The 25,869-nt window shown below is 48.4% G+C and overlaps 1 protein-coding gene and 2 long non-coding RNA genes across 6 annotated transcripts in view; 2 read left to right on the top strand and 1 right to left on the bottom strand.

The window, feature by feature from the left end:
- Positions 1-2,925: 2,925 nt before the first annotated feature.
- The window catches only part of wdr17 (WD repeat domain 17), a 32,736-nt gene continuing 9,792 nt past the window's right edge, over positions 2,926-25,869 (bottom strand). For 3 of the 4 annotated variants that reach the window (XM_085278201.1, XM_085278200.1, XM_085278202.1), the window contains 23 exons: positions 19,268-19,359; positions 19,106-19,188; positions 18,934-19,020; positions 17,678-17,842; positions 17,458-17,573; positions 17,276-17,362; positions 17,036-17,185; positions 16,435-16,565; positions 13,421-13,546; positions 12,925-13,080; positions 12,731-12,795; positions 12,287-12,419; positions 12,115-12,203; positions 11,800-11,899; positions 11,570-11,709; positions 11,033-11,144; positions 10,728-10,869; positions 10,125-10,227; positions 9,877-9,978; positions 8,501-8,599; positions 4,593-4,660; positions 4,379-4,476; positions 2,926-3,360 (listed from right to left, as the gene is read on the bottom strand). In XM_085278201.1, the coding sequence (XP_085134327.1) occupies positions 3,241-3,360; positions 4,379-4,476; positions 4,593-4,660; positions 8,501-8,599; positions 9,877-9,978; positions 10,125-10,227; positions 10,728-10,869; positions 11,033-11,144; positions 11,570-11,709; positions 11,800-11,899; positions 12,115-12,203; positions 12,287-12,419; positions 12,731-12,795; positions 12,925-13,080; positions 13,421-13,546; positions 16,435-16,565; positions 17,036-17,185; positions 17,276-17,362; positions 17,458-17,573; positions 17,678-17,842; positions 18,934-19,020; positions 19,106-19,188; positions 19,268-19,359 (2,564 nt within the window). In that variant the 3' untranslated portion in view covers positions 2,926-3,240. Of the gene's footprint in view, positions 3,361-4,378; positions 4,477-4,592; positions 4,661-8,500; positions 8,600-9,876; positions 9,979-10,124; positions 10,228-10,727; positions 10,870-10,982; positions 11,145-11,569; positions 11,710-11,799; positions 11,900-12,114; positions 12,204-12,286; positions 12,420-12,730; positions 12,796-12,924; positions 13,081-13,420; positions 13,547-16,434; positions 16,566-17,035; positions 17,186-17,275; positions 17,363-17,457; positions 17,574-17,677; positions 17,843-18,933; positions 19,021-19,105; positions 19,189-19,267; positions 19,360-25,869 lie in introns of those variants that run through there. The other variant, XR_014892818.1, reaches the window with a different exon arrangement.
- On the top strand, positions 19,975-20,704 carry LOC146573386 (uncharacterized). The gene is made up of 3 exons (XR_014892824.1): positions 19,975-20,130; positions 20,266-20,376; positions 20,509-20,704. It is a non-coding gene; the product is annotated as an uncharacterized LOC146573386 (long non-coding RNA).
- Positions 23,813-24,542, top strand: LOC146573385 (uncharacterized). The gene is made up of 3 exons (XR_014892823.1): positions 23,813-23,968; positions 24,104-24,214; positions 24,347-24,542. It is a non-coding gene; the product is annotated as an uncharacterized LOC146573385 (long non-coding RNA).

Below are 25,869 nucleotides of genomic sequence, written 5' to 3'. Positions count from 1 at the left end.
TTGTATGCTAACATTCGTAGTTTCACAATGTCTGTTTATTTTCCGTGTTTTAATATTTATTCACAGCCAATACGTGGTACACGAGGAGTGAGGTCACAGTATGCACATCACCCATTGGTTTGTAAAATCCAGTTTTTAGACTGCAAGCTAGCTTGGTTAGCAAAGCGTGTACATGGACTGTAAGGATTAAAGACGCCTTGCCACCCTAACTTCTTGAACGTGGAACTGCTGGGGCAAGAAGTTTGCATAATTAGGGGCGTGGCCTCTTTGACGGAACAGGCCGATGGCCGCACAGGCGGCTGTAGCTGCTAGCTGTCTGCTAGCTTCACCTTTGCTAACTGGAGTCCCTGAACAGAGACCTGTGAACCGTTGTTGGAGCCTTTTGGAGCATTTTTAATGTCATCATGTGAGGTTACTGTAGTAACAGACTGTCCAAGAAGGCGGAGCTCCAGGTTTAGTGCCTGCACTAATTAGCATAAGGTCACCTCTAAGATGGCGTGAGCCAAAAACCGGCATTAAGTCTGCACACAGTGGGTAATTTCAAAGTTGTTGCTTCCATCTTTATCCATAGTATAGGAAAGTGTGTGGAAATGCTTAGTAGTCTTTGATATTCTTCATATCAAATATTACGCTTCCAACTCAATCTCCCATTTAAACACAATAACGGCGACGGTACCCTAAAATTATTCCTCCTGCAGATGTGTTTCCTGGACTTGAGCTGGTTTTTATTCTGATCATCTTCTTGTGTGGCTGGAGGAACATATTTGATACTCATCACTGTGTCAGTCCAATACAGAAAAACGACTGTGGCAGCAGCATGCAGCAACTTTATTTGTACAGCGCAATCCTTTGTGTGTCTTTATCTCCTCTGAACTGTGGGCTGGGACACAGCGTCAGTCAGCCTTAGCCCTGTTTTCACTGTTGACATTCCTCATAAATCCTTGGCCAATTGAATCCTTTCACCGTGGTGAAAATGTTGGCTTTTTCCCAAACTGGGCGCTCTCCAAGAACCCGTGTGTGGTTTGCATGAAGTCACAGGTTGTCATGAAGAGACGGGTATAAACAAAGAGGTTCAGTGAGGCTGATCTCACAGCTGCTGTGCTGAAGTTTCCCTGTGAATGAATCCACAAAGACATGAAATGATTTGTGGTTATGATCGTTGTCTTTTCCTGGTCTGGCTCTCCAGTTATCGTTCTACAGTCTTTGGTCTGTAGAACGATTGGTCCCCGACGTTTAAGTCTGCTTTCTTCTGACTGGCTGCCCCTCACAGAAATTTGAACAGAAAGTGGGTGGAGCTTGTCTTCTTACAATGACAGTATCAGGGAGTGTACCCAGGCAAACTGAGAAACCAAGTGTTCAGAGCAGTTTGCAGCCTGAGCTCAGGAGTAATGTTAGCACAGTGCTCCCTCGCTATATTGCGGTTCATCTTTTGCGGCTGTCGCAATTTTGCATGCTTTATTTTTTTTTTACAGCCCATTGTGTTCTGCATCCTGATTGGCTGTAAATCGTTGTCAATCAATCCTGTGCCGTGTCTCGTGTACAGTACAGAATGTGTTCAGCTTGTCGATCGCTAGCAGTGGGACAAAAAGTTCTCGACATGCTGAGGGAAGGTAGAAGTTACTGTATTTTTTGGACCATAAGGCACACCACATTAAAACAGTCAGATAAGTCAAACTTTACTCAACTCATTCTTCTTGCTTCCTCCACTTCTGTACCATTGATTCATTATTGATTCATTAATGTTAAATTCTCTGGCAGCTGCTCTGCTCCCATGTTCTGAAAACAGGGTTTGATCTTTGGTTTCGGTCTATAATACTGGACTTATTTTTCTACGAAGGTTTGAACGAGAGAGAAAAATGTGAAAATGTTCATGCCTGTCTGAGAAAAGTGTAAAGTGTGCAGTGAGGGGTTTTCCAGCCTTAAAACATCTGTAATAATTGTAAAAAATAAAGTTGGCTACTCCCACAATAGACGAGGGACCGCTGTATGTAGAATTCCCAAATAATATGATTCGATTCAAATCAGATTTATTTATTCAGCACCAAATCACAACAACAGTCGCCTCAAGGTAGATCGGACAATAACACATACAGAGAAACACCCAACAATCATATGACCCCCTATGAGCAGCACTTTGGTGACAGTGGGAAGGAAAAACTCCCTTTTAACAGGAAGAAACCTCCAGCAGAACCACACACACCTCGCTTCTCTTCCTGTTAAAACAGTTCTTCTTTCCTCCAGTCACCAAGTGCTGCCAGGAGAGGGTCGTCTGATTATTTGTGTTTTCTCTAATTTGTTGGATCTTTGCCTTTCAATAAAGCATTTTGAGGAGATGCCAGCATGTATGTATTCACATAAATGAACAGTCCTGAGCCGCCCTAATATGATATAACAGTGTGTGGACAGATTCTTTCATTGTGTCTTTGTAGATCTGAGAGAGGAAGTCAGGAGGGTCAGTAAAGTATGTGAGGGTGGTGCAGGAGATGTGAGGACAGAGGTGAGGTGTGCGGTAGGAGTGACAGATGGGTTCAAGGTGGGGGTGGTGATTACATCAGGGATCAGCTCTCAGCTCCTCCTTGTTTGCAGTGGGGACGGACAGGCTCACAGGTGAGTCTCTCATGTTTGCAGATGATACTGTGATCTGTTCTGAGAGTAGGGAGCAGGTGGAGGAGAGCCTGGAGAGGTGGAGGTACGACATACGTGTGTGAACGAGAGGCAGACAGGTGGAGAGGTGAACATGCCAGGCAGCAGGAAAGGAGGAAGACCTCAGAGAAGATTGGTGGATGCAGTGAAGGCGACATGCAGAGAGTTGGTGTGGCAGAGGAGAACGCTGGGATAGAAGGAGGCAGGTGATCCACTGTGGTGACTCCTAAAGGGAGCAGCTGAGAGAAGATTAACACGAACACAAAGAAAGTCTCCCATAAATACTCAGTGGTGTCTTTATTCCAGTGCTTTCTTTGTACAGTAGAAGAACTCAGATCTATACCCTGTATGTACATGATCACATTGTGGGAAATGAAGCGGGAGTCCTACCCAGTACGACACATTCAACACCAGTCCTCCTCCACACGTGAAGCACGATTGGTTGGCTACATTCTCATCACGTAACAGCTAACCAATATCAAAATCTACAAAAGCTTTGAGCTCCTCTGAAGCTTCAGTTGGCAAAAAGTGTTTGAGCTTCAGCCGCTGGTGTCTGTCTCATCGCCGCCGTGACCGTCTTCCTCTTCTTCGTGTGTGTTAAAAGGGGTTGATGCGGAGTCCCGTCCCCAGCGGGGAGAAGGGGTTGACCTTCGCCCACATTAAAGCGTCGTTGAGTGAGATGGCTGATTTATTGTCCTCCAGCAAAAACACCGGACCCTGAGCATTCAAACAGAGCAGACAGAGCTTTGGACACATCAGTGCAGAAACACGTCGGGTAATCAGAGCTCGTGGGGACAGCTAATGGGCGCGATGCTTTCCCTAACCATGACCTTACTGTAACCCAGTGGTTCCCAAACTTTTTTTGCTGGGCCCCCCTTTGTTTTACGAGTACACGGGTGATTTTGAAAAGCAGCTGTTTCGTCCACGTAAACAGCGTTTCGAATCACCGAAAACGGAGATTTTTTAAAACTCATTTTTTGCGTTTACGTGTGGACGAGGAATACAGAGTCACGCAACATCAAAGGTATGAGCCTTTTTCCACATCACGCTGTGGCCACGTTATTGCTTACATGAGAGGAATTGCAGAATGGCAGACAGTCAGATTAACAGTATTTTGTCTCTGTCTGCAGGTTTTACACTCTTACATATAAACACGCAGTTACTGTCCCTCCATTTACAAAGGCAGAGGCGTCACGGTGCGATTATTTTACATGTAGTTGTTTTTTCCTGTGTAATAATGTTCAACATTGCTGTCAATGCATTTTTCAAAAAATGCCTCTCTGTGCAAAATGGGTTTAAAAACATAAACAGCTGTGGGATCCTGTTTGTCTGTGATGTAAACAGCCCAGCGCTGCTCCTGATGCAGGGAAGACCAACCCTGCAGGGAGACCTACCTCAGCACCTGTGCAGGTGAAGCCAAAGGGCAGATCTGCTTCACCATATTTTCTAGTCTTTGGCTTAGAATGAAGTTGGTTTGGAAACATATTCAGTGATGCTTCATCTCCTGCTGTGCGTTTGTGTGGGCGCCCGTGCTAGCCGTGTGCAAGCGTTTTGTTTTTTTCCCTTTTCATGCCGCGCCCCCCCTGCAATGGCTCTGCACCCCCCCTAGGGGGCGGGCCCCACACTTTGGGAAAGTCTGCTGTAACCTGACACTAAAACCACATTTTGAGTCTCAAAAATGCCTTCAATGCTGTGGGATTCTGGTCCCCACAAAGATGTTAAAACACACACACACCTGTATTCTCTGCCCGGTGAAGCAGGACAGCTGGAGGTCTGAGTGACTCGGCAGGTTGGAGCCCGTCACGTAGTCAGCACCGCAGAGGAGCAACGCACCTGAGAGACGTCAGGAAATGGTTTAATGTTGTCATTATCATTAACACGATGCTTCTTTCCTCGCCCTCTGAGCTGCAGCTGGTGATGCGGCGCTCTGAGGCGTGAGGACTGTTTACCTTTGTGGCTCGGCTGGATTCTCCTCTGCAGGCAGCTGAACTCTTCTCTTTGACACTCTGACGGGGGGCTGTTGGAGACAGACGGACAGGAAGGAAGCACGTTTGCTGTGAGTGTGTGTGGACATGAGGACTGCATGATAACAGCAGCATTTTCTCACAGAAGACGGTTTACAGCATCAGTGCGAGCCGAGCTGAAGGCACTCGGTCGTGCTTTGTTTCATGGAACAGCAGCAGCTTTCAGCGAGTGCTCCACTCTGGAGTCTGGAGTCTGAGGACTTTCACAGATGATACGTACACTTTGTTTTCTCAATATGAAAACATCCAGCTGTGTGGACCGGGCCCCAGAGACCCACTCAGGGCTAGAACTCATCAGTAGGTTTGCCTTCATAATCAAGCTTGAACACCCAAAAACACAAAGAGAAAAACTGACAAAATACTGAGACGTGACAAATGTACTCAGACTTGTCTGCTACAAATGTACCCAGGACGCAGAGTGTGTGAGTGTGTGTGTGTGAGTGTGAGTTTCAAACAGCTGTCTGTGGCCTGCAGCTTGCTGACTGCAGTCACTGCTTACAGGAAACCACAGACTAAAATAAAGAAATGAAACTTGTCCAGCTGTTTGTGACAAACTGATAGCGCGATGTTGTTCTAGAAGCTCATCCCTGCTCTGTTCCTCTTCAAAGGGCCCGTTTCAGGATCAGGACTCAAGTTCTGGGTCAAAGATGGAGCTACAGTGGGGCAAAAAAGTATTTAGTCAGCCACCGATTGTGCAAGTTCCCCCACTTAAAATGATGACAGAGGTCAGTAATTTGCACCAGAGGTACACTTCAACTGTGAGAGACAGAATGTGAAAAAAAAAAAATCCATGAATCCACATGGTAGGATTTGTAAAGAATTTATTGGTAAATCAGGGTGGAAAATAAGTATTTGGTCAATAACAAAAATACAACTCAATACTTTGTAACATAACCTTTGTTGGCAATAACAGAGGTCAAACGTTTACTATAGGTCTTTACCAGGTTTGCACACACAGTAGCTGGTATTTTGGCCCATTCCTCCATGCAGATCTTCTCGAGAGCAGTGATGTTTTGGGGCTGTCGCCGAGCAACACGGACTTTCAACTCCCGCCACAGATTTTCTATGGGGTTGAGGTCTGGAGACTGGCTAGGCCACTCCAGGACTTTCAAATGCTTCTTACGGAGCCACTCCTTTGTTGCCCGGGCGGTGTGTTTTGGATCATTGTCATGTTGGAAGACCCAGCCTCGTTTCATCTTCAAAGTTCTCACTGATGGAAGGAGGTTTTGGCTCAAAATCTCACGATACATGGCCCCATTCATTCTGTCCTTAACACGGATCAGTCGTCCTGTCCCCTTGGCAGAAAAACAGCCCCATAGCATGATGTTTCCACCCCCATGCTTCACAGTAGGTATGGTGTTCTTGGGATGCAACTCAGTATTCTTCTTCCTCCAAACACGACGAGTTGAGTTTATAGCAAAAAGTTCTACTTTGGTTTCATCTGACCACATGACATTCTCCCAATCCTCTGCTGTATCATCCATGTGCTCTCTGGCAAACTTCAGACGGGCCTGGACATGCACTGGCTTCAGCAGCGGAACACGTCTGGCACTGCGGGATTTGATTCCCTGCCGTTGTAGTGTGTTACTGATGGTGACCTTTGTTACTTTGGTCCCAGCTCTCTGCAGGTCATTCACCAGGTCCCCCCGTGTGGTTCTGGGATCTTTGCTCACCGTTCTCATGATCATTTTGACCCCACGGGATGAGATCTTGCGTGGAGCCCCAGATCGAGGGAGATTATCAGTGGTCTTGTATGTCTTCCATTTTCTGATGATTGCTCCCACAGTTGATTTTTTCACACCAAGCTGCTTGCCTATTGTAGATTCACTCTTCCCAGTCTGGTGCAGGTCTACAATACTTTTCCTGGTGTCCTTCGAAAGCTCTTTGGTCTTGGCCATGGCGGAGTTTGGAGTCTGACTGTTTGAGGCTGTGGACAGGTGTCTTTTATACAGATGATGAGTTCAAACAGGTGCCATTCATACAGGTAACGAGTGGGGGACAGAAAAGCTTCTTACAGAAGACGTTACAGGTCTGTGAGAGCCAGAGATTTTCCTTGTTTGAGGTGACCAAATACTTATTTTCCACCCTGATTTACCAATAAATTCTTTACAAATCCTACCATGTGGATTCATGGATTTTTTTTTTTTCACATTCTGTCTCTCACAGTTGAAGTGTACCTCTGGTGCAAATTACTGACCTCTGTCATCATTTTAAGTGGGGGAACTTGCACAATCGGTGGCTGACTAAATACTTTTTTGCCCCACTGTATGTTAGGTAAGGCTCAGGGAAACTGTGGTCTGCACTCTGGGGTGTGCACTCTTTGCAGCTGAGTCCACTCAGTAATGAAGCAATGAGTCCTTAAACTGGACCAGACTCGCTGCACTGACGGCGTCTGAGCTTCTCTGTTGTGGTGATTGTTCCTGTTTTTGGTGGAAGCCGCAGCTTTGACGTCTCTTTAAGATGAATAATCATAAAAGAGCTTTAATGACTGAACATCAGCCCAGCAACATGCCTACGTGTCCATGCGTGTCCATGCATGTGCATGTGTGTGCCTACGTGTCCATGCATGTCCATGCATGTGCATGTGTGTGCCTACGTGTCCATGCGTGTCCATGCAAGTCCATGCATGTCCATGCGTGTGCCTACGTGTCCATGCGTGTACATGCATGTCCATGCATGTACATGTGTGTGCTTACGTGTCCATGCGTGTCCATGCATGTGCATGTGTGTGCTTACGTGTCCATGCGTGTGCCTACATTTGCATGCGTGTGCATGTGTGTGCCTACGTTTGCATGCGTGTGCCTACATTTGCATGCGTGTGCATGTGTGTGCCTAAGTGTGCATGTGTGTGCATGCGTGTACCTACGTGTCCATGTGTGTGCATGTGTGTGCCTAAGTGTGCATGTGTGTGCATGTGTGTACCTACGTGTCCATGCGTGTGCATGTGTGTGCCTAAGTGTGCATGTGTGTGCATGCATGTGCATGCACGCACTCGCTCGCGTCCCCAGCAGTAAGTCTGCATGTGGCGCTGCTCAGCTGTGGGGATGGTGGAAGCAGAGCAGTTATGTGTACATAAAAACATTTCTGGATGTATTAGGAAGATGTTAGTAATGAATTAACCATGCACTAGTGCTGGGAGACCGTATGCACGGCTCTTACTGATAGGCCGAGTTCATCTTTGATGCTCTCCTTAAATAGCAGCTTATGAAGTGCAGTTTCAGAACAGCACCACAAGGTGGAGCCGCCTTCATCTGAGTGCTGCTGAGCTGGAGGGGACAGCACTGACGAGACAGTCATATATTTTATTCTGAAGCTCTTCCTGATGTTGACGAGCTCCATGATAAATCATTAAAACTTTACTATCTTATATGAAGTCCAGGATTTGGTTCATTTTTCTTCAAGCGCTTTGATTTCATCGGGCTGTGGTGCAAACACGGGTCACTGTGTGCCGCTGGGACGTTCAGCCCTGAGAAGAAGATCCTCATTCAGTGACGAGCACATTTCCACCCAGACAGAGAGGAAGTAAAGCTTCCACTTCACTGATTTCAGAGTGGGCCGTAATGGCTCCTGGTGCTCTTCATCCATCTGATTTCCCCTCATCAGGAAGTCCTCCAAACCTCAGAGTGACGATTCTTCAGTTAGCCGATCACTCAGTGACCATCTCAGTCTAACGGCAGATGCGGCTCCTTCATGTGTCGTGATGCAGTTGCCTTGGTGACCGGCCTCATCCTGGCCGCTCTTCAGCATCACTGCTACACCTCTGCTCGTTAATGTGAGCACCTTGTAGTGTTATTGATACAACGTGTGTGTGTGTGTGTGTGTGTGTGACGTACATGCTGTTAGCTTGTGTGCAGGCCCTCCAGGCGTCCAGCTCCACAGACAGCTGCTCGATCTTCAGAGGGACACACACCTCTCGCCGCTTCAGCAGCTGACTGAGAAACACAAAGAAACGCGTTCACAGATGCTGGCGTGCAGCAGATCCAAACAATCATCGTCGATAATTCCAAATCAAAAGCCGATATTAGCTGACGTCACCGCGCACGGTGATATCTGTTCCTGTTTCTGGAAGTTATTTTGACGCTTGTGTCCAAACAAATCAGGAGATGCTGAACATTGATTACGATCAAGGAAAATGTAAACCTGCCTGTAGCGCTCCAAAGCTTCAGCTGAGGTTTAAACCAGGGGTGTCAAACATAAGGCCCGGGGGCCAGAGTGGGCTTGGCAGAGACTCCAGCCTGGCCCTTTGGATGGATTTGGAAAATGTGAAGGAGGGCGTAGATGTTGGAATTTGAACTGTGTTACAACTTTTCCTACTGATGTTTTAGTTTCCTCTTAAAGTTAAAATGGTAAAAATTACATTAAAAAACGTAAATAAACTAAAGACATTCAGGGACATTCATGCTAAACCAACATAATGAAGTCACATAAACAGAAATGGCCTGTATTTATATAGCGCTTTACTCGTCCCTAAGGACCCCAAAGCGCTTTACATATCCAGTCATCCACACAGTCACACACTGGTGATGGCAGCTACATTGCAGCCACAGCCACCCTGGGGCGCACTGACAGAGGCGAGGCTGCCGGACACTGGCGCCACCGGGCCCTCTGACCACCACCAGTAGGCAACGGGTGAAGTGTCTTTCCCAAGGACACAACGACCGAGACTGTCCAAGCCGGGGCTTGAACCGGCAACCTTCTGATTACAAGGCGAACTCCCAACTCTTGAGCCACGATGTTTTATGATCGTGTACCAGACAAACTGCTGTTTTTCACAGTCGGTCACAGTAAAAACATTGATGTGGACTAATAAAAACTTTCTGTTTTATAACCACAGGACAGTCTGAGTGCTGACCTCACACTGAGAAAACTGCTCTTTGTGTGCAGGACTGGAAAATCCTCTGTGTGCGCTCCAAGAGAATCCAGCGTCAGCTTTCATGCTGCTGACACACAGAGCACACTCACAGTGTGTGTGTGTGTGTGTGTGTGTGTGTGTGTGTGTGTGTGTGTGTCTGTGCACTCACAGTGTGTGTGTGTGTGTGTGTGTGTCTGTGTGTGTGTGTGTGTGTGTGTGTGTGTGTGTGTGTGTGTCTGTGCACTCACAGTGTGTGTGTGTGTGTCTGTGCACTCACAGTGTGTGTGTGTGTGTGTGTGTGTGTGTGTCTGTGCACTCACAGTGTGTGTGTGTGTGTGTGTGTGTGTGTGTGCGTACCTGGTGTATTCGTAGAGTGCAGGTACGATGCTGCTGTACTGTCTTCTAATGGCCAGCAGAGCTCCAATATAACCACAGAGGATGAGCAGCTCACTGCGGGCTCTGCACGCACACACAGACACACACACACGCACACACACACAGACACACACGCACACACACGCACACACACACAGACACACACTCAGGTCAGTGAACTCTGTGTGTGGTAAGAACAAACGTTGTTTCTAATAAACAGTCGTTCTCACTCGGTGGTCTTGGTCGTGATGAGGCGGTCAGTTCTAATGTAACTCATCAGGTCCAGGATTGGCTGAATGTCATCCACCATCCAATCAGATCCAGCCAGCTGTTCTGAGGAGGGAAAAAAATGAAAAGCAAGATTTGAACTAATCAGCCCGTCCATCATTATCCTTATCAGGGTCGCAGGGGGTGGAGCCTATCCCAGCTGCCACAGGGCGAGAGGCGGGGTAAACCCTGGACCCTAACACTCATCAGTGTTTATGACTATTGTGGACGATCGGTTAGCTCTTCAGTTTAAAAAAATCACAACAACAGTCGCCTCAAGGCGCTTCAGGTTGTAATGTAACGACCTACAATAACGCCGAGAAAACCCAACCATCATATGACCCCTATGAGCAGCACTTTGGCGACAGTGGGAAGGAAAAACTCCCTTTTAACAGGAAGAAACCTGCAGCAGAACCAGGCTCAGGGAGGGGCGGGGCCATCTGCTGCGAGCGGTTGGGGTGAGCCATAAACATTAAAAACATGAACTAAAACATGGAGAAAAAACACATGAAATCTTTGTTTTCTGTGAACTTCCAGCTGCTGCACAGACGCTGATGTGTGAGTACCTTTGACGTGGTTTATCCCGATCTGCAGGGCGACCTCAGGCTCGGGGCTCAGCAGGCGGAGTTTAACCGCTGAAAACAAGTCTCCTTCATTCACAGCTTCTTCTGCCAGCACCTTACACTCCTCCAGTGAAGGCAGGCCGCACTTTAAAGACAGCGAGCGACATCATCACGCGTTAATATCGACATGTACACGCCCACGTCCGCTGCAAACATGTTTCTGCTGTTGTCTATTAAATAAAGGCTTTAAGTATTTACCGATCACTGCAACGTTTACATTTTACCCAGAAGGAGTCGAGCGTACGCACCCTTTCATGCAGCTGGTTGATTTCAGCCGCAGTCCCCGGGTAAAACGCGCAGAGTTTAGCCAATAAGACGTGGTTGTCGGGAATCATTCGCAGCAGGTCAGCTGACAGCTCCCTAAGTGTAAACACAGAGAAGATGAGGGTCATGTTTTTATCATGTGCAGCTTTTATGGAGCCACAGAGTGAAGCAGCTGTGTGTGCTCGTGGCTGCGACTGCGTCCGTGTGTCCTGAGTCAGCTTGTAGCTGACAGCTGGGCGCCAGCACAGCTGGATATGTGACGTCACCCAGCGGTTTGTCCGTGAGGACGGACTCACTGTTGGAGCCTCGAGTGGACATTAGAGGAACTGCAGTTTCTCCTACGTGGACGTTTACTTTGTCCTGATTGGTTCGCACTGTGCAGGTAAGCGGCCTGCACACTGATTTGTTCCCCGATCTGATCTGTTCTCAAACTAAACCAAATCATGTGACCAGTTCAGTTAACTGAGCGTGCTCAGGGGACGGCGGTCTTCGTGTGGGGGCAAAGCAACACAAAAGCCTACCATGTCGGATTGGTCATGTACTTCCTGGCAAGGAGCTGAAGGCAGTAAGCCGTGCTCTGATTGGCCCCCTCTCCGAGGACGATGCCCACACACGCGGCCAGCTCCAGCTCGTTACCTCGCATCAGACTGGACATGGCTAACTGGAACCAAAGCACACGTCCGCACACACTTCAGCCATGTTTTAAAGCGGAGCGCAAAGAAATGCCGAAGACGGCGACTGCGACACTCACCTCGACGTCGTCCACGGCCAGGTGGCAGCACGCCGCCAGCACAGAGCATCCGTCCTGGAAGTACCACTCAGCGAGGTCCTTACAAACCTTATGGAGGAGGCTGCAGAGAGAGGAGAGCCACAGAGGTCTGCAGGTGTGACTCACACAGCTGTTCAGTTAAACTAAGGAGGAGAAGCTGACCTGAGATCAGCAGAGTATCAGCATCTGTCTGCTCTGACCTGTGTGTGTGCGTGTGTGTGTGTGTGCGTGCGTGCGTGCGCGTGTGTGTGCGCGCGTGTGTGCGTGCGTGTGTGTGTGTGTGTGTGTGCGTGCTACCTCTGGTACTGCTGCCTGTTGTCCACGTCATTAGTCGTGTGGTTGGCTGCAGAGCTTTGAGGTGCACGTATGTTCCCCTCACACGCTCCCTAAAAACATTCATGGTTAGGATGTTGTCACCTGTGCGTCCTTCGTCACAGATGATGCGTCCGTGTTGGTGCGATCTTTGTACCTGTGCTATCAGTAAGGCCTCCAGCAGCTGTCCTCTCCCGCTGAAGAACGTCACCAGTTTTTTGATGTCTCCCGTGGCGACGCAGTACGGGATGGCGTCGTCATTATCCTCGGCCATCAGCTGGTCCGCTCTCCTGCCACAAGCACAGGCTGATATGAAGCGTGTGGAGCAGCAGGAATGTGAGACTCGGGTGATGATGACGATAAACCTTATAAACCGTTTCTTTATCGTGACCTTTGTGGCCTCGCTGCTCTGCGTTTGCAGCCTAACACTTAAACACGTCATGGACGCACGATCGCCTTAAACCTTACAAACAGTCATCTGTGCTGCCGATGGGCCCGACCTCAGCGCACTCATGTTGAGTCAGAAAACATTAAGTGCAGCCTTTCATGTCAGAAACGGGCGCGACGCTCGGTGGTTCTCTGGGTTGGTGCTCGGTGTTACCTCTGCATGAGCTTCTTCCAGTACTTCATGGAGACTCCCGGTGCCACAGACAACGCTTTCTCCCACTGAAACACACAAAACGCTCACATCACCGAGCCCTCGGTGCAGCGTCACTCAAACTCTTCCTGCTTTTTGTTTTAGTCAAAGTTTCATTTGAACAGTGAGTTCACACACACACACACACACACACACACCTGTCCCAGCTCCACCATCAGCTCACAGTATCGTTGGGTCTGTCCCAGCCTCAGATGGATATCTGCGGCTTCCTTCAGCCGCTCCTCTTTGCTCGGCGCTCCGATTCCTCCTCCGAATTTGGACATCTTCACGATGGTCAGCTCCTGAGCTTCAGACTGGAAGACAAGAAAACAAAAGCTGAGGCTAGAAAATGATCATTAGAATTAGATGTAGAACAATAAGATCAGGCTCATACTGTTTCATACACCAAGGAGTAAACATGGGTTTTAGACGTGTTTTAAACGTGGACAGTGAAGGAGCCTCCCTGATGTGCTGGGGCAGATCGTTCCACAGATCAGCAGCAGCAATAGAGACGTGCTGCACGCCTGCAGCTGCAGGAGCATGAGCCAACAGTCTCCTGCTGGATCACAACTCAAGCAGGAACAGGTGTGGCGCTGACTGTGCACGCTGCGGTAACCGTCAGCTGTGACGGTGAAAGGACCAATCAGGACTCACGGTTTTAAACTTGAGCAGGTGCTTCATGTGCATCACTCCTTTGCTGTAGCTGGCTGGGAGCAGCGAGTCGTCCTGGCCGTTAATCACTGACACCAGGTCCCACAGGTTACTGCTGCCACCTGGAGGCTGGCGCACACACACACACACACACACACACACACACACACACACACACACACACACACACACACACACACACGTGTGAAAACCAGCACGCTGATGCGTTCAAACATGTTTAATCAGACCAGTAATCCAGCCTCTCCTCCACCACAGACTGTGGCATCCTGCTAACATGCTGATGTTCTCTGGCTTTACTGCTGCCGCGTTTGCAGGAGGAGCAGGAGGAGGAGCAGGAGGAGATCTCACAGCGAAGACTCCAAATAAACCAGGAAGTAGTTTTAAAATCTGTAACATCTGTAATAATAATAAAAATATGTAAATATGAAAGCAGATTTCACTCTGTCCTGATCTCTGTTCTGCAAACATCACGTTCAGGCTGTGGAGGAGGAGCAGGAGGAGGAGGGGAGGAGCAGGAGGAGGAGGAGGAGCAGGAGGAGGGGAGGAGCAGGAGCAGGAGGAGGGGAGGAGGAGGGGAGGAGGAGGAAGAGGAGGAGCAGGAGGAACAGGAGGAGGAGGTCAAACAGACAAACGAGGCTGCGCTCGCAGTGAAAAGCTTGGCAGGAGGAGAAAAGCACCAAACACAAAGGGCGTGTCCAAATTCATGGGCTGCATCTTCCTGAGGACACATTTGTAGACCGATTACGTCACAGCGACGCGCTGAAGGCTGTCCACATTCGTAGACTCCTCCGAATGCAGCCGACAAATGCGTCCTCCTTTTCCCCGAATTTGAAGGATGGGTTGGGTGTGTCCTTCGTGGCCCACCATATCCCAGAATTCATAGCACGGCCCAGCCAAACTCCAGTTTCCAGCAATGGCGGCCGGTACTAAGTTTTTAATATTACTCTTACTAATGTCTGTGAAGGTTCTCAGTCATCCAGGTCATCGTAGTCAAAGGAGCTTGCAAAGAAAAGCGTCTGGACTTCTTTAAGTTGCTTGAAGATGTTTCACCTCTCATCCGAGAAGCTTCTTCAGTTCTAAGGTCGCCAAAACACAAACTTAACAATGTGGTGTTTGCTGTACAGTGCAGCGAGGAATGCTCAGACCTCTACATCGGAGAGACCAAACAGCCACTTCACAAGCGCATGGCACAACACAGAAGAGCCACCTCCACAGGACAAGACTCAGCAGTCCATCTGCATCTAAAGGTCAAAGGTCACTCTTTGAGGATGCCAATGTTCACATTTTGGACAGAGAGGACAGATGGTTTGAAAGAGGAGTGAAAGAAGCATCTATGTCCACTGTGAGCGACCATCTTTGAACAGAGGCGGGGTTTACGACACCAACTCTCTGCCATCTATAATCCAGTTTTGAGATCCTCCCCAGACGCCTTAACGCCCACTCACATCCTGGACCATCTGACCTCAGGAATTCGCATGATAAGGTGGGGCCAGGTTTCACAATGAACTCACCCGAAACTCTGGCTGATTGTGACCCACACCCAGTTTCCCACCTTGGCTCAGGCGATTAGAGGATCATCAGGGGTCCTTTTGTCCCTCTGTGGGGGAAACTCCCACTAGGTTTATATCTGGGACTCTCCACCATTTGACCTTAGAACTGAAGAAGCTTCTCGGATGAGAGGTGAAACGTCTTCAAGCAACTTAAAGAAGTCCAAACGCTTCTCTTTGCAAGCTCCTTTGACTACTCTTACTAATATTTCTGGGTCACAAAATAAACTTTTAACATATTTTCAGGCGAGAAAGTAGCTGTGTAAACATCAAATATCTGCTCGGTTTATCAAGATATCCCATATTTGCTAAAGTGCTTCGACGTTTTCAGAGGCGTCTGTTACCCACCAGCTCGACAGCTAGCCGGGAGCTCGAGGGTTACTGAAGCCGCCGAGAACGGCACAACTCCCGGCACATCATGTTCAGATCACCGCGGACTTTCGCTGCTTGGGTTAAACGTGATATATAAGTCACTTAGACAACCTACAGATGTTATTGTTGGGCTTTTTTCAGTGTTTTGTTTGTTCGTGAGTAAATCGGTTTGGCTGAGATTAAAGTTATTAGATTAGATTCGATAAAACTTTATTAATCCCCCGGGTGGTTTTTACACAGCTGAATAAACGTCAAACAGAAAACCGAGTAAACAGACGGTCGAGAGTTTCCTCCAGTGTCCTGTTATATTTTAGATAGCAAGGAGCAGACGGCCGAGTTTATTAAACTCCACCGAGACAGCGGCGACGCTAATCTGAAGGCGAGACCGTCAGCCGTTTACTTCCGGCCTACCGACCTCCTGAGGACCCGGCCCACGTAGACCGCGAAGGCCGTGTCCTCAGAAGGATGCAGCCCATGAATTTGGACACGACCAAAGACTCTCCCCTCATGTCTCAGTTTAATAAGGATAAATGTCATTGGTCATAACAGAAGAAGCTCCGCCCCCGGCGAACCTTAGCTTTTAGCTCTATTACAGCAGTGAGAGGATGTTACTAAGCTATGACATCGTTCTAGAGCTTGGAAAAAGGACCGTGCGGTCTTTATGAAGAGTCTGAGCTTGTGCTGCTGTGAATTATGGGATGTATCTCCTTTGCTTTCACAAAGGCTGGTCTGAGACTTCCAGGTCACCTCTCTGTAATTCAAAGTCAACTTTATCTATAAATCATTAGTTATTATTCATCTCTGGCTTTTGTCCTGATTTGGTGCCGTATAAATAAAACTGACCTGAATCATTAGAAACGCAGCTCAGCGACAGGCTGGTGACCTACGTATGATGAATGTTATATTAAACAGTGTAGGCAGGATTCATCTCTGTGAGCTCAGTGTGGACGTGATGAGCAGCAGCAAGCTCTCCTCAGCTCCTCGTACTCTGACTCTGATGGAGAGCTACGAGCTCACAGCCCCGCACCTCAGCGCGGGGCTGTCGGCTTAAACAGCACCTGACATCGAGGTCGTTACCGAAAAGCATTCAGAGAACCAGCGAAGCTTCTTGGCTCTGATGTCGAAGCTCAGCTTGTCCAGCTCCTGCTTGATGTCTCTGGATACTTTTCCACAGAGCAGCGGCGGAGAGCCGGGAACCATAGCTGTGTCTGCACACACACACACACACGCACACACACACACACACACACACACACGCACGCACACACACACGCACGCACGCACACACACACACACACCCACACGCACACACGCACACGCACACACACACGCACACGCACACGCGCACACGCACGCACACACACACACACACACACCCACACCCACACGCACACACACACACACACACACACACAGAGACTTCATTATAATGATAAGAAACAAAAACGGTCATAAAGTTAAAATAGTGACAATAAGACATAAATCAGGGAGCGATCAGAAGCAGTGAGCTCGACGCTTCAACGCTCGCCATGACGAAACTGTAACGCCGCCATAGAAACAAATGTTTGTCACTTTGAAGCAGCTTGTAGGTTCGGGGGTTAGCGACCCCGCAGCACAGCGGTACAACAATGACACCGGCAGCACGAGTGAGCAGATTAAAGTTCAGGTGAGTTCCCACCTGTGTTTCCGATGATCTTCTCCCAGGGCTGGTCAGCGAGGACGTTCAGCAGCAGAGGGGAGATGAGCGGCGTGAGGGACCACAGCCTCACCGTGCTGTCCCTGCTGCAGCTCGCTATGGTGAAGGGACGGCTCTGATGGCACGTGAGACCTGCACACGCACAGAGTGAGCGGCTGTGACAGGAACGCACACGAATGTTTACTGAAGCGCGCCGTAAACGGGAAGCGGAGCCCGACTCACCGTACACGTCGGCTCCGTGGTCGTAGACCGTGTCTAAACACGTGCCGTCTCTGGTGTCCCACACTCTGATGGTGTAATCCCAGGAACCTGCGAAACAGCACAAACGAGCACATCGGTCTCCTGAGACCGCCCACTGCGCACAACTCACACACCAGGGGAGGGGACGCTTGTAGAGACGTTACCTGAGATGAGCAGGTAAGGCACCTCTGTGTTCCACATCAGGCCTCTGACCGGAGCCGTGTGCCCGCTCAGCACATTGATGCAGGCGTCCTGCGTGTAGTCCCAGATACGAACAGTCCTGCACACACACACACACACACACACACACACACACACTCTTTGAACCAAGGCTAACTTGGGACGGCGTGCTCCGCCTCCTCCTCTCAGTGTGTCTGCACTCACCCATCATCCGATCCAGAGCACAGGATGCCCTCTCTCAGGGGGGACCAGCGAACGTGGAACACCTTGGCCAGGTGTCCCGTGAACACCTTCAGAGGCTGGTCCGAGCTCGTGGCCAGGTAGTACACGCGCACGTTCTTGTCCTCACAGCCCGTCGCTATCATGTCCCTGCAGACAGAAGCACACGGTGACGTTCTCACAGCTTTAAAGGATCACTGCGCTTTATTTCAACCTGCTGCTCAGCGTTAACGAACACGCACCACCCACAGCTCCTCCATCAGCTGATGTCGGTGCACACGGACCTTTGACCCCTCAGAGCTGCTGCACACTCTTCCCTGGAAACGTAAACTCGCTGTGATGCTGGTTTAAATAGGAAATACCGACGGGTCAAACCGTGACCTCGTCGTTTGGTCTCTATTCTCGCTCACACAAACACTGCTGGACATCAGAGGAACTGCAGCGCTGGCTTTGTGTGGATGCAGCTATACGAAGCACAGACCTCAGGAACAGACGAGAACAAAGTGCAGACGTTTGTCTGTGAAGCACGTTTGGAGGAAACCAACAGCTCGCAGTAGCCGTCAGCACAAAGGAGGAGGGAGGGCGGTCTGAGTGAACACAGAGGCTACAGCTCGGACCAGACTGGGTCATCGATGGGACAAAGTCCAGGTCTGAACCAGAGGCCAGAGCTGGACCTCCAGAGAGCTGTGCATGAGCAACGCTGTGAAGAAGACTCCTCCACCTGGATGAGACAGACTAATGAAGTCACACAGGAAACATCAGCGCAGGTTCGTCCTGCTACAGGAGGGTGTACACGCTGCTGGACGATGGGGTCAGTGTATCGTGTGTGTGTAGATATTAGCCCATATTTAGCTCTACTGTACACTTTAGCACGTGCTGATTGTTGACACTACAGAGGAACTTAGAAGAACATCATGTCTTCTTCATCGACTGGGACCATAAACTCATCGGACTCACAGAGCTGGTGAGCAGGAGGCTTAAACCGTAACAACAGCACTCAGCCCTGTTCAGTGTGACGTCCAGCTCTGAACCTGCCGTAGACGTTCATGTAAACGAGCCGCTGGGTCCTTTAAAGCACTTGGGTGACACGTTTTGTGCCTGGATAACCTCCAGACAGCCCGGGCTGTGACACTCACCGTCCTCGTCCTGTGTCCCCTGTTTTTCCTTCTCCGAGCTGTGACATCCTACCATGTTGCTTAAATGATTCAAGTGAAGCCCAACGATGTGGACGCAGGTCTTACTTGTTGTTCTGGCTCCAGTCGCAGCCGAACACAGCAGCGGGGTGTTTGTACTTGTGCAGGATTTTACCGTCGATGGTCCGGATGATGCTGTCGCCACAACAACAATAAAAACACGAATCACTGCAAAGGACAAACACGACGCCGTCGTCGGGAGAGAAGAGGAAGCACTCACCAGAATCCGTCTCCGCTGCAGGTAGCGATCCGCTTTGAATCCTTGTGGCTCCAGGAAATACAGAAAATGCCGTTCTTACCGTGCTGGAGGAAGACAGACAGACGCATCACGCTGTGCATCGTGCGATCGGGTTCAGACACACGGGGGCGCGGCCCTACTCACCTCGTTGAAGCGAGTGATGATTTTTCCTTTCCTGACGTCCCAGATGAACGCTCCGTTACGGGACGTCGCCCCCGCGATGCAGTTCAGGTCTCCTTCACAGAGAAACAAACACGTCATCAGCTCATCTACACGACGCAGTGAAACGCTGCTGCTGCTGCTTTAGTGACACAAAGCGTCTCAGATCACCTCAGTTTTTAAACGATGGTTTCTATTATGAAGGAGACAAAACCGACCTGCTCCTCTTATTGATCGAAGAAGAAGAAAACAGGCAAAGATGATTGATTTCTCAAAACAGCATAAACCCTGTGGGCAATCTAAAAGCTCTGTGTGTGAACTTCCTGTTACCTGTGAGCCTCGGATTAAAGAAACTGTCCCTGCTGATGAATTAGAGCGCACAGGAAGCACAGCAGCAGCGAAGCATCGCCAGACGTACAGGAAGCATCAAAGCTGGTCTGAGGGCGTCCACAGCAAACAGAAACTTTGAACCAGCTGGTTTTTCCCTCTGACTCATGATTCTCTCAACATTGAAACGGTGGCTTTGCTCGGAGTTTAACCACACACTTCATCATCGTGTTCATAAATAAGTGTTTTTATTACACAGAGAAAACTCAGGAAACAAGAAGGATCTTAGAAAGTGTCAATAGCAGCTGATGTCGACACCAACCTGCTCCCGGGGTTTCACAGTTAATGCTAAACTGGATTTGTGGGTTTTCCCAAATTAGGCAAAAAGCAGAAATAAAAAGCCCGACCGACAGACGGGATCATCGTCCAGGTGGGAAGTGTTTGTGGTTGAGTTTCCTGTTCCCGCAGAAACATGAAGACTGTGATGCTCGCTGTGCTGCTGCTGCTGGCCGTCAGTCAGAGTGAGTTAACCCGCAGACCTGCTCTCCGTTCGTCTGTTACATTTATTTGATGTTTGTAAGACGGTCTGTCGCGGCGTGAGTGAACCGTGGGGCTGCTGGCGACGGCTGAAGGTGGTTCTTTGACGTGTTTTGCAGGTGAAGCCTTGGAGTGTCACTGTGGAGGCCAGAAGTTCTGTTCACGTCCTGTGGAGACGTGCTCCAGCTCCAACGACGTCTGCTCTACTCTCGTCATCACTTCTGGGCCGGGTAAGTCTCGCCTTGCGTCGCTCTGACGTTTATGCAAAGAAAAGAGAACAAATGCATGCTGGGCCGCCTCACGGGCACTGTGAGCGGCTGGGATGATGTGTGACGGTCACTTCTGTCCTTTGGTTTTCACAGTGGTAACGCACACAAAGGGCTGCTTGAAGTCGCTGGCCTGCAGGATCCTGAATCGTCCGCCCGTGATGACTGCCAGCTGTTGCAGTTCTGATCTGTGCAACAGATAAACCGCTGCCACGCGGGACGTCGCCCGATTGGTCGACGCTCTGCTGCCGTGTGTTGTGTACTCTAGAGCAATAAAGATCAGCTGACTGTATTTACTGTCTCCGCTCCGTTTTTATCATCAAACTGATTTATTTTCACTTTGAAATATTTCTCTGACATGTTACCATAAAGTGTCGTTACGCGCGGTTAGCTCAGGTCGCTAATGATGAGACTTCAGGACGAGAAGCCCCGAAAACACCGAGTGATGTCACAGTGGCCATCGTTTATTTACAGTCTGTGATGTCTCTCAACACTGAAACGGTGTCTTTGCTCGGACACAGGAGCCCAGGGCCACATCTAGAGACGAGCGGCAAAGTCAAAGCCTGTTTTTCAAACACATACGCAGGTGTTACATTATGGTTCAAATGACTCAAATGCTGTAAGTTTACATGCTTTTCATAGAAATATAATCTGTAACTTAATTATTTTCTGCAGCCCACATAATGAAACACTTTAGTTACATAAAGCGTGAATGTTGATGTTATGTACTGTATAACCCGTATAATAAATGAATATGTACCTAATAAGTATAAAACCCAGAAAGCAACACAACACGGGGCGGTTACTTTACAAACACAAGTCTAGCTTCAGTTTCACTGTTTTTGTTAGAAAAAAATCTAATTGTTGCTCAAATTTACACAAAATGTCAGAAATCTGCGTCGTCATTAGCAACAATTTCCACCTAGTTTTGAAGGATTTGTTGGCTTTAAACCCTCTGAGGTCCAAAATACAACCGGCCAGCTTTGACTCCTTTTGAGTCTGCATTTGTATTTCACCTGTAAATATACCTTTTATATCCTTATAAATGCACCACGGAGGACGTGGGTGAAACAGAATTTCGGTACACTGTATGCTGCTGTATTGACAATAAAGCTCTTCAATCTGAATCGTTTCATTTTATTTTCTTGGCTTGCTTGGTATCAATTTTTCCGCTCGACCTCACGTGTCTGAATGACGTACTGTATTAACATAACCAGTGTTGGGGAGTAACGGAATACATGTACCGCCGTTACGTATTTAGAATACAAAATATGAGTAACTGTATTCCGTTACAGTTACCGTTTAAAAAGGTGGTATTCAGAATACAGTTACTTTGTTGAAATAAATGGATTACACTGCGGTACTTTCCTGTTTCATATTGTGGCGGGTCAGGACTGTTTGGGTTTTGTTTGACAGCTACGTGCTGTTGTTCCAGGCGGCAGCGTTACGGTTGCCATGGTTACAGGGCGACGCTCTCTCTCTCTCTCTCTGCGACTGCGTGTTTCCTGGGTGAGAGAGCGCCTTTTCGTTGTTGTTGTTGTTGTGCTAAGCTAACAGGCAGAATGCTACAAGCATAGCTCTAAAGAATGCAGCATCATGGGCAGTGTAGTCCGTGCTGCAGGGAGAATGGACTGCCATACACGTTATGGGTCTGTGAGCGCGAGGAGGGAGAAAAAGGGGAGTGGAAAGGTACGAGTTGTCATCGAGCAAAAACAGGAGCTGGAAGCATGTAAATATAATAATAACCACTGCAGCCAAGAAGAGTGCCTGACGAGCCCAGTTGTAAGTAAGCTATTAAGACTCGACTGTACACCGTGTTCCTGTTTTCCTCCGAAAACAACAAGTTCTGTTAGAGCAGCCTTTCAACGCCTCTCTCTGTCTCTCGCAAGAAAAGTTGACCCAGACAACAAAGTAAAGCTATTTTTCGGCTACGAGCCGACAGGGACCCCGCCGTATTAGTCAGAGGTCCCTTTACTACAGTTCGGAGTCGCGGACCTTCAGTAATAGTAATAAATCACACAGCAATAGTACATTCACGTAGTTGTAAAAAGCATGATAATATATTAAGTAATCCAAAGTATGCAGAATACGTTACTGTCATTGAGTAACGTAACGGAATACGTTACAGAATACATTTTGGGGCATGTATTCTGTATTCTGTAATGGAATACATTTTAAAAGTAACCTTCCCAACACTGAACATAACTGATCTGAAATCACACAAAAACATCAAATCCTGCTCGTATATTTTCCTGTTAAACCACAGGCGTGTTGAGTAAATTATTTGTAGAACTTGAAATGCAGATATAAACGGTACATTTTGTGAACATATACAACTATTTCTCTAAAATGCAGCCAGTACACCTGGCCTTTTTTACATTTTGTACAGCCATTTAATAATATTACTAAAACTAAATTGAGACAACAATCAGGTGTCACAATAAGATGCCCCAAATTATTTGTGCCAGTAAAAAGTTTGTTTGTCCGCCACAGGACAGAGAACAGCACAGCGATGCAGCTGCAGGCCTGACAGCAGCAGGCGCATCACTGCTCTGGGTTTCCACTGCAGTCAACCTTTGTGACGCTCAGTAGTGCCCTCACTGACACACAAAACAAACAACGACTACACACTAAAGGTCACAAAACTCCCACATGTCAAAAATCTCCCTCTGCCGTCACTCCCAAAACTTCCCGCTCTTCCTAAACAACCAAATCCCACACGTTGACTTTCTTCTTTCTCTGCTGTTTTCGTTCTGTCCTTAGAAAAAAAAGCTTCTTAAAAAAACATGACAATGGTATTTAGAAAAAAGCATGGCTCATATGTATTTGTGATCAAAAGCTTAAATCAGTCATGTCATTTGGAGGCGCCGACACGTCCGTGGACCCCGCAGGATTAATAACACTCAGCTTCCGTCCACTTCCACAGTGTAACAACCAGCCATCTGTGTGAACTCTGGAATTCCCGAGGTGTTGTTCAAAGTGTGCTCTGGCACAATCATGAGCATCGGTTGCTACTGACAACAAGAAAAAAGCCGTTCTGCGCTATGGGCTGAACCATTTGTTAATGGTGGGGGAGGGGCACTATGCAATGTATTCAGTTTAAGAATTGATATTCACTGTTAACGGCAACTACGCTCAAAGTCTTCATGCTATTTCAATAAACAACACTGTCATGTGCAAACTAGGGCGGCACTTGCCACCGGATGCCACCCATCTAGATTCGCCGCTGCAAGAGCCCGAGTTTAACCACACACTTCATCATCGTGTTCATAAATAAGTGTTTTTATTACACAGAGAAAACTCAGGAAACAAGAAGGATCTTAGAAAGTGTCAATAGCAGCTGATGTCGACACCAACCTGCTCCCGGGGTTTCACAGTTAATGCTAAACTGGATTTGTGGGTTTTCCCAAATTAGGCAAAAAGCAGAAATAAAAAGCCCGACCGACAGACGGGATCATCGTCCAGGTGGGAAGTGTTTGTGGTTGAGTTTCCTGTTCCCGCAGAAACATGAAGACTGTGATGCTCGCTGTGCTGCTGCTGCTGGCCGTCAGTCAGAGTGAGTTAACCCGCAGACCTGCTCTCCGTTCGTCTGTTACATTTATTTGATGTTTGTAAGACGGTCTGTCGCGGCGTGAGTGAACCGTGGGGCTGCTGGCGACGGCTGAAGGTGGTTCTTTGACGTGTTTTGCAGGTGAAGCCTTGGAGTGTCACTGTGGAGGCCAGAAGTTCTGTTCACGTCCTGTGGAGACGTGCTCCAGCTCCAACGACGTCTGCTCTACTCTCGTCATCACTTCTGGGCCGGGTAAGTCTCGCCTTGCGTCGCTCTGACGTTTATGCAAAGAAAAGAGAACAAATGCATGCTGGGCCGCCTCACGGGCACTGTGAGCGGCTGGGATGATGTGTGACGGTCACTTCTGTCCTTTGGTTTTCACAGTGGTAACGCACACAAAGGGCTGCTTGAAGTCGCTGGCCTGCAGGATCCTGAATCGTCCGCCCGTGATGACTGCCAGCTGTTGCAGTTCTGATCTGTGCAACAGATAAACCGCTGCCACGCGGGACGTCGCCCGATTGGTCGACGCTCTGCTGCCATGTGTTGTGTACTCTAGAGCAATAAAGATCAGCTGACTGTATTTACTGTCTCCGCTCCGTTTTTATCATCAAACTGATTTATTTTCACTTTGAAATATTTCTCTGACATGTTACCATAAAGTGTCGTTACGCGCGGTTAGCTCAGGTCGCTAATGATGAGACTTCAGGACGAGAAGCCCCGAAAACACCGAGTGATGTCACAGTGGCCATCGTTTATTTACAGTCTGATGTTTTAACGCTCTGTGTGCCGCTGCTGGCTGATGGAGACACCCTCAAGTGGTCAGTAGAGGAACTGCAGCTCGCTTCATTTTCAGCTCCAGAGGTTCCTGCGTCATTATCAGGCGGTGCAGTCCTAAAAATAACCTTTGGAAAGATGGACGTGTGAATACGATTATCGACTTTAGATGTATCCAGTCATTTTATACGCTCATATATAGAATATATGTTTCATGCATGTCAGTGGTATCTCTTATTAGAACCATGTGACCTGTAACTGTAAACCTTTGTTGCATCGTGGGAATAAAGAAAAACATAATCATTTGGTCAAAGTGAAATCTGCATTTCCACAGTGGAGAATAATTTAAAGCCGTGTTATTTAACCACTTCATGGTGTGTGTGCGTGTTCGCTGTGAGCCGGCGAATTTTAGTCCAACAGCCAAGAAAACGTGAACGGATTAGAGCGCACACAGGAAGCACAGCAGCAGCTGCCGACTGAGGACGAAGCAAACAGAAACTTTGATTGTGACGTCAGCGCGAGTTCCCGTGGTTTCACAGTTAATGCTAAACTGGATTTGTGGGATTTCTGTGGTTGTGCAAATAAAAAGCCCGATCCAGAGGGTCATCCAACGAGGTCATTGTCCAGGTGGGACGTGTTTGTGGTTCAGCTTCCCGTTCTCGCAGAAACACGAAGGCGTTGCTGAGCGTCAGAGCGAGTTGACCTGCAGACCTGCTCTCTGTGGGTCATCAGTTATTTGTCGTGTTGTGTTATGTTGGCTTGCAGGATGTTTTGACGTGTCGCTGTGGAGGTGATTGTTGACTACGTCTGTGCTTCATGTGTCGTAAATATGGAGTTCTGTACTGTCAGGATGAAACATGCAGTAAAACTTACGATCCATCCTGATCCTCGACTGCAGAGTGTGGGAGAATGACACTCCTGCTGATGAACTGACACCGTGCACAATGTCTGTTTGTACTTTATTATCACTTTGCTGGTGAGACGTGATTTTAGTGGTTGTGGAAACGTCACACGTCACTCCGGGTTTGTCTCCTGTTCAGCAGCAGCACATCGAGCATTTCCAGGTAAAAGCTTCGTCACTTTTACAGCCACAGGCTTCTTCTGTTTGGGCCAATCTGACCTGCATTCTTCCT

This window comes from Mchenga conophoros, linkage group LG6, assembly GCF_057382185.1.
Source record: "Mchenga conophoros isolate Kocher_MC1m ecotype Shallow Benthic linkage group LG6, M_conophoros_male_GT1.1, whole genome shotgun sequence".
Lineage (NCBI taxonomy): Eukaryota > Metazoa > Chordata > Actinopteri > Cichliformes > Cichlidae > Mchenga > Mchenga conophoros.
Note: the sequence above shows the minus strand (reverse complement) of the source record. Positions and strands in the feature narration are given on the sequence as shown.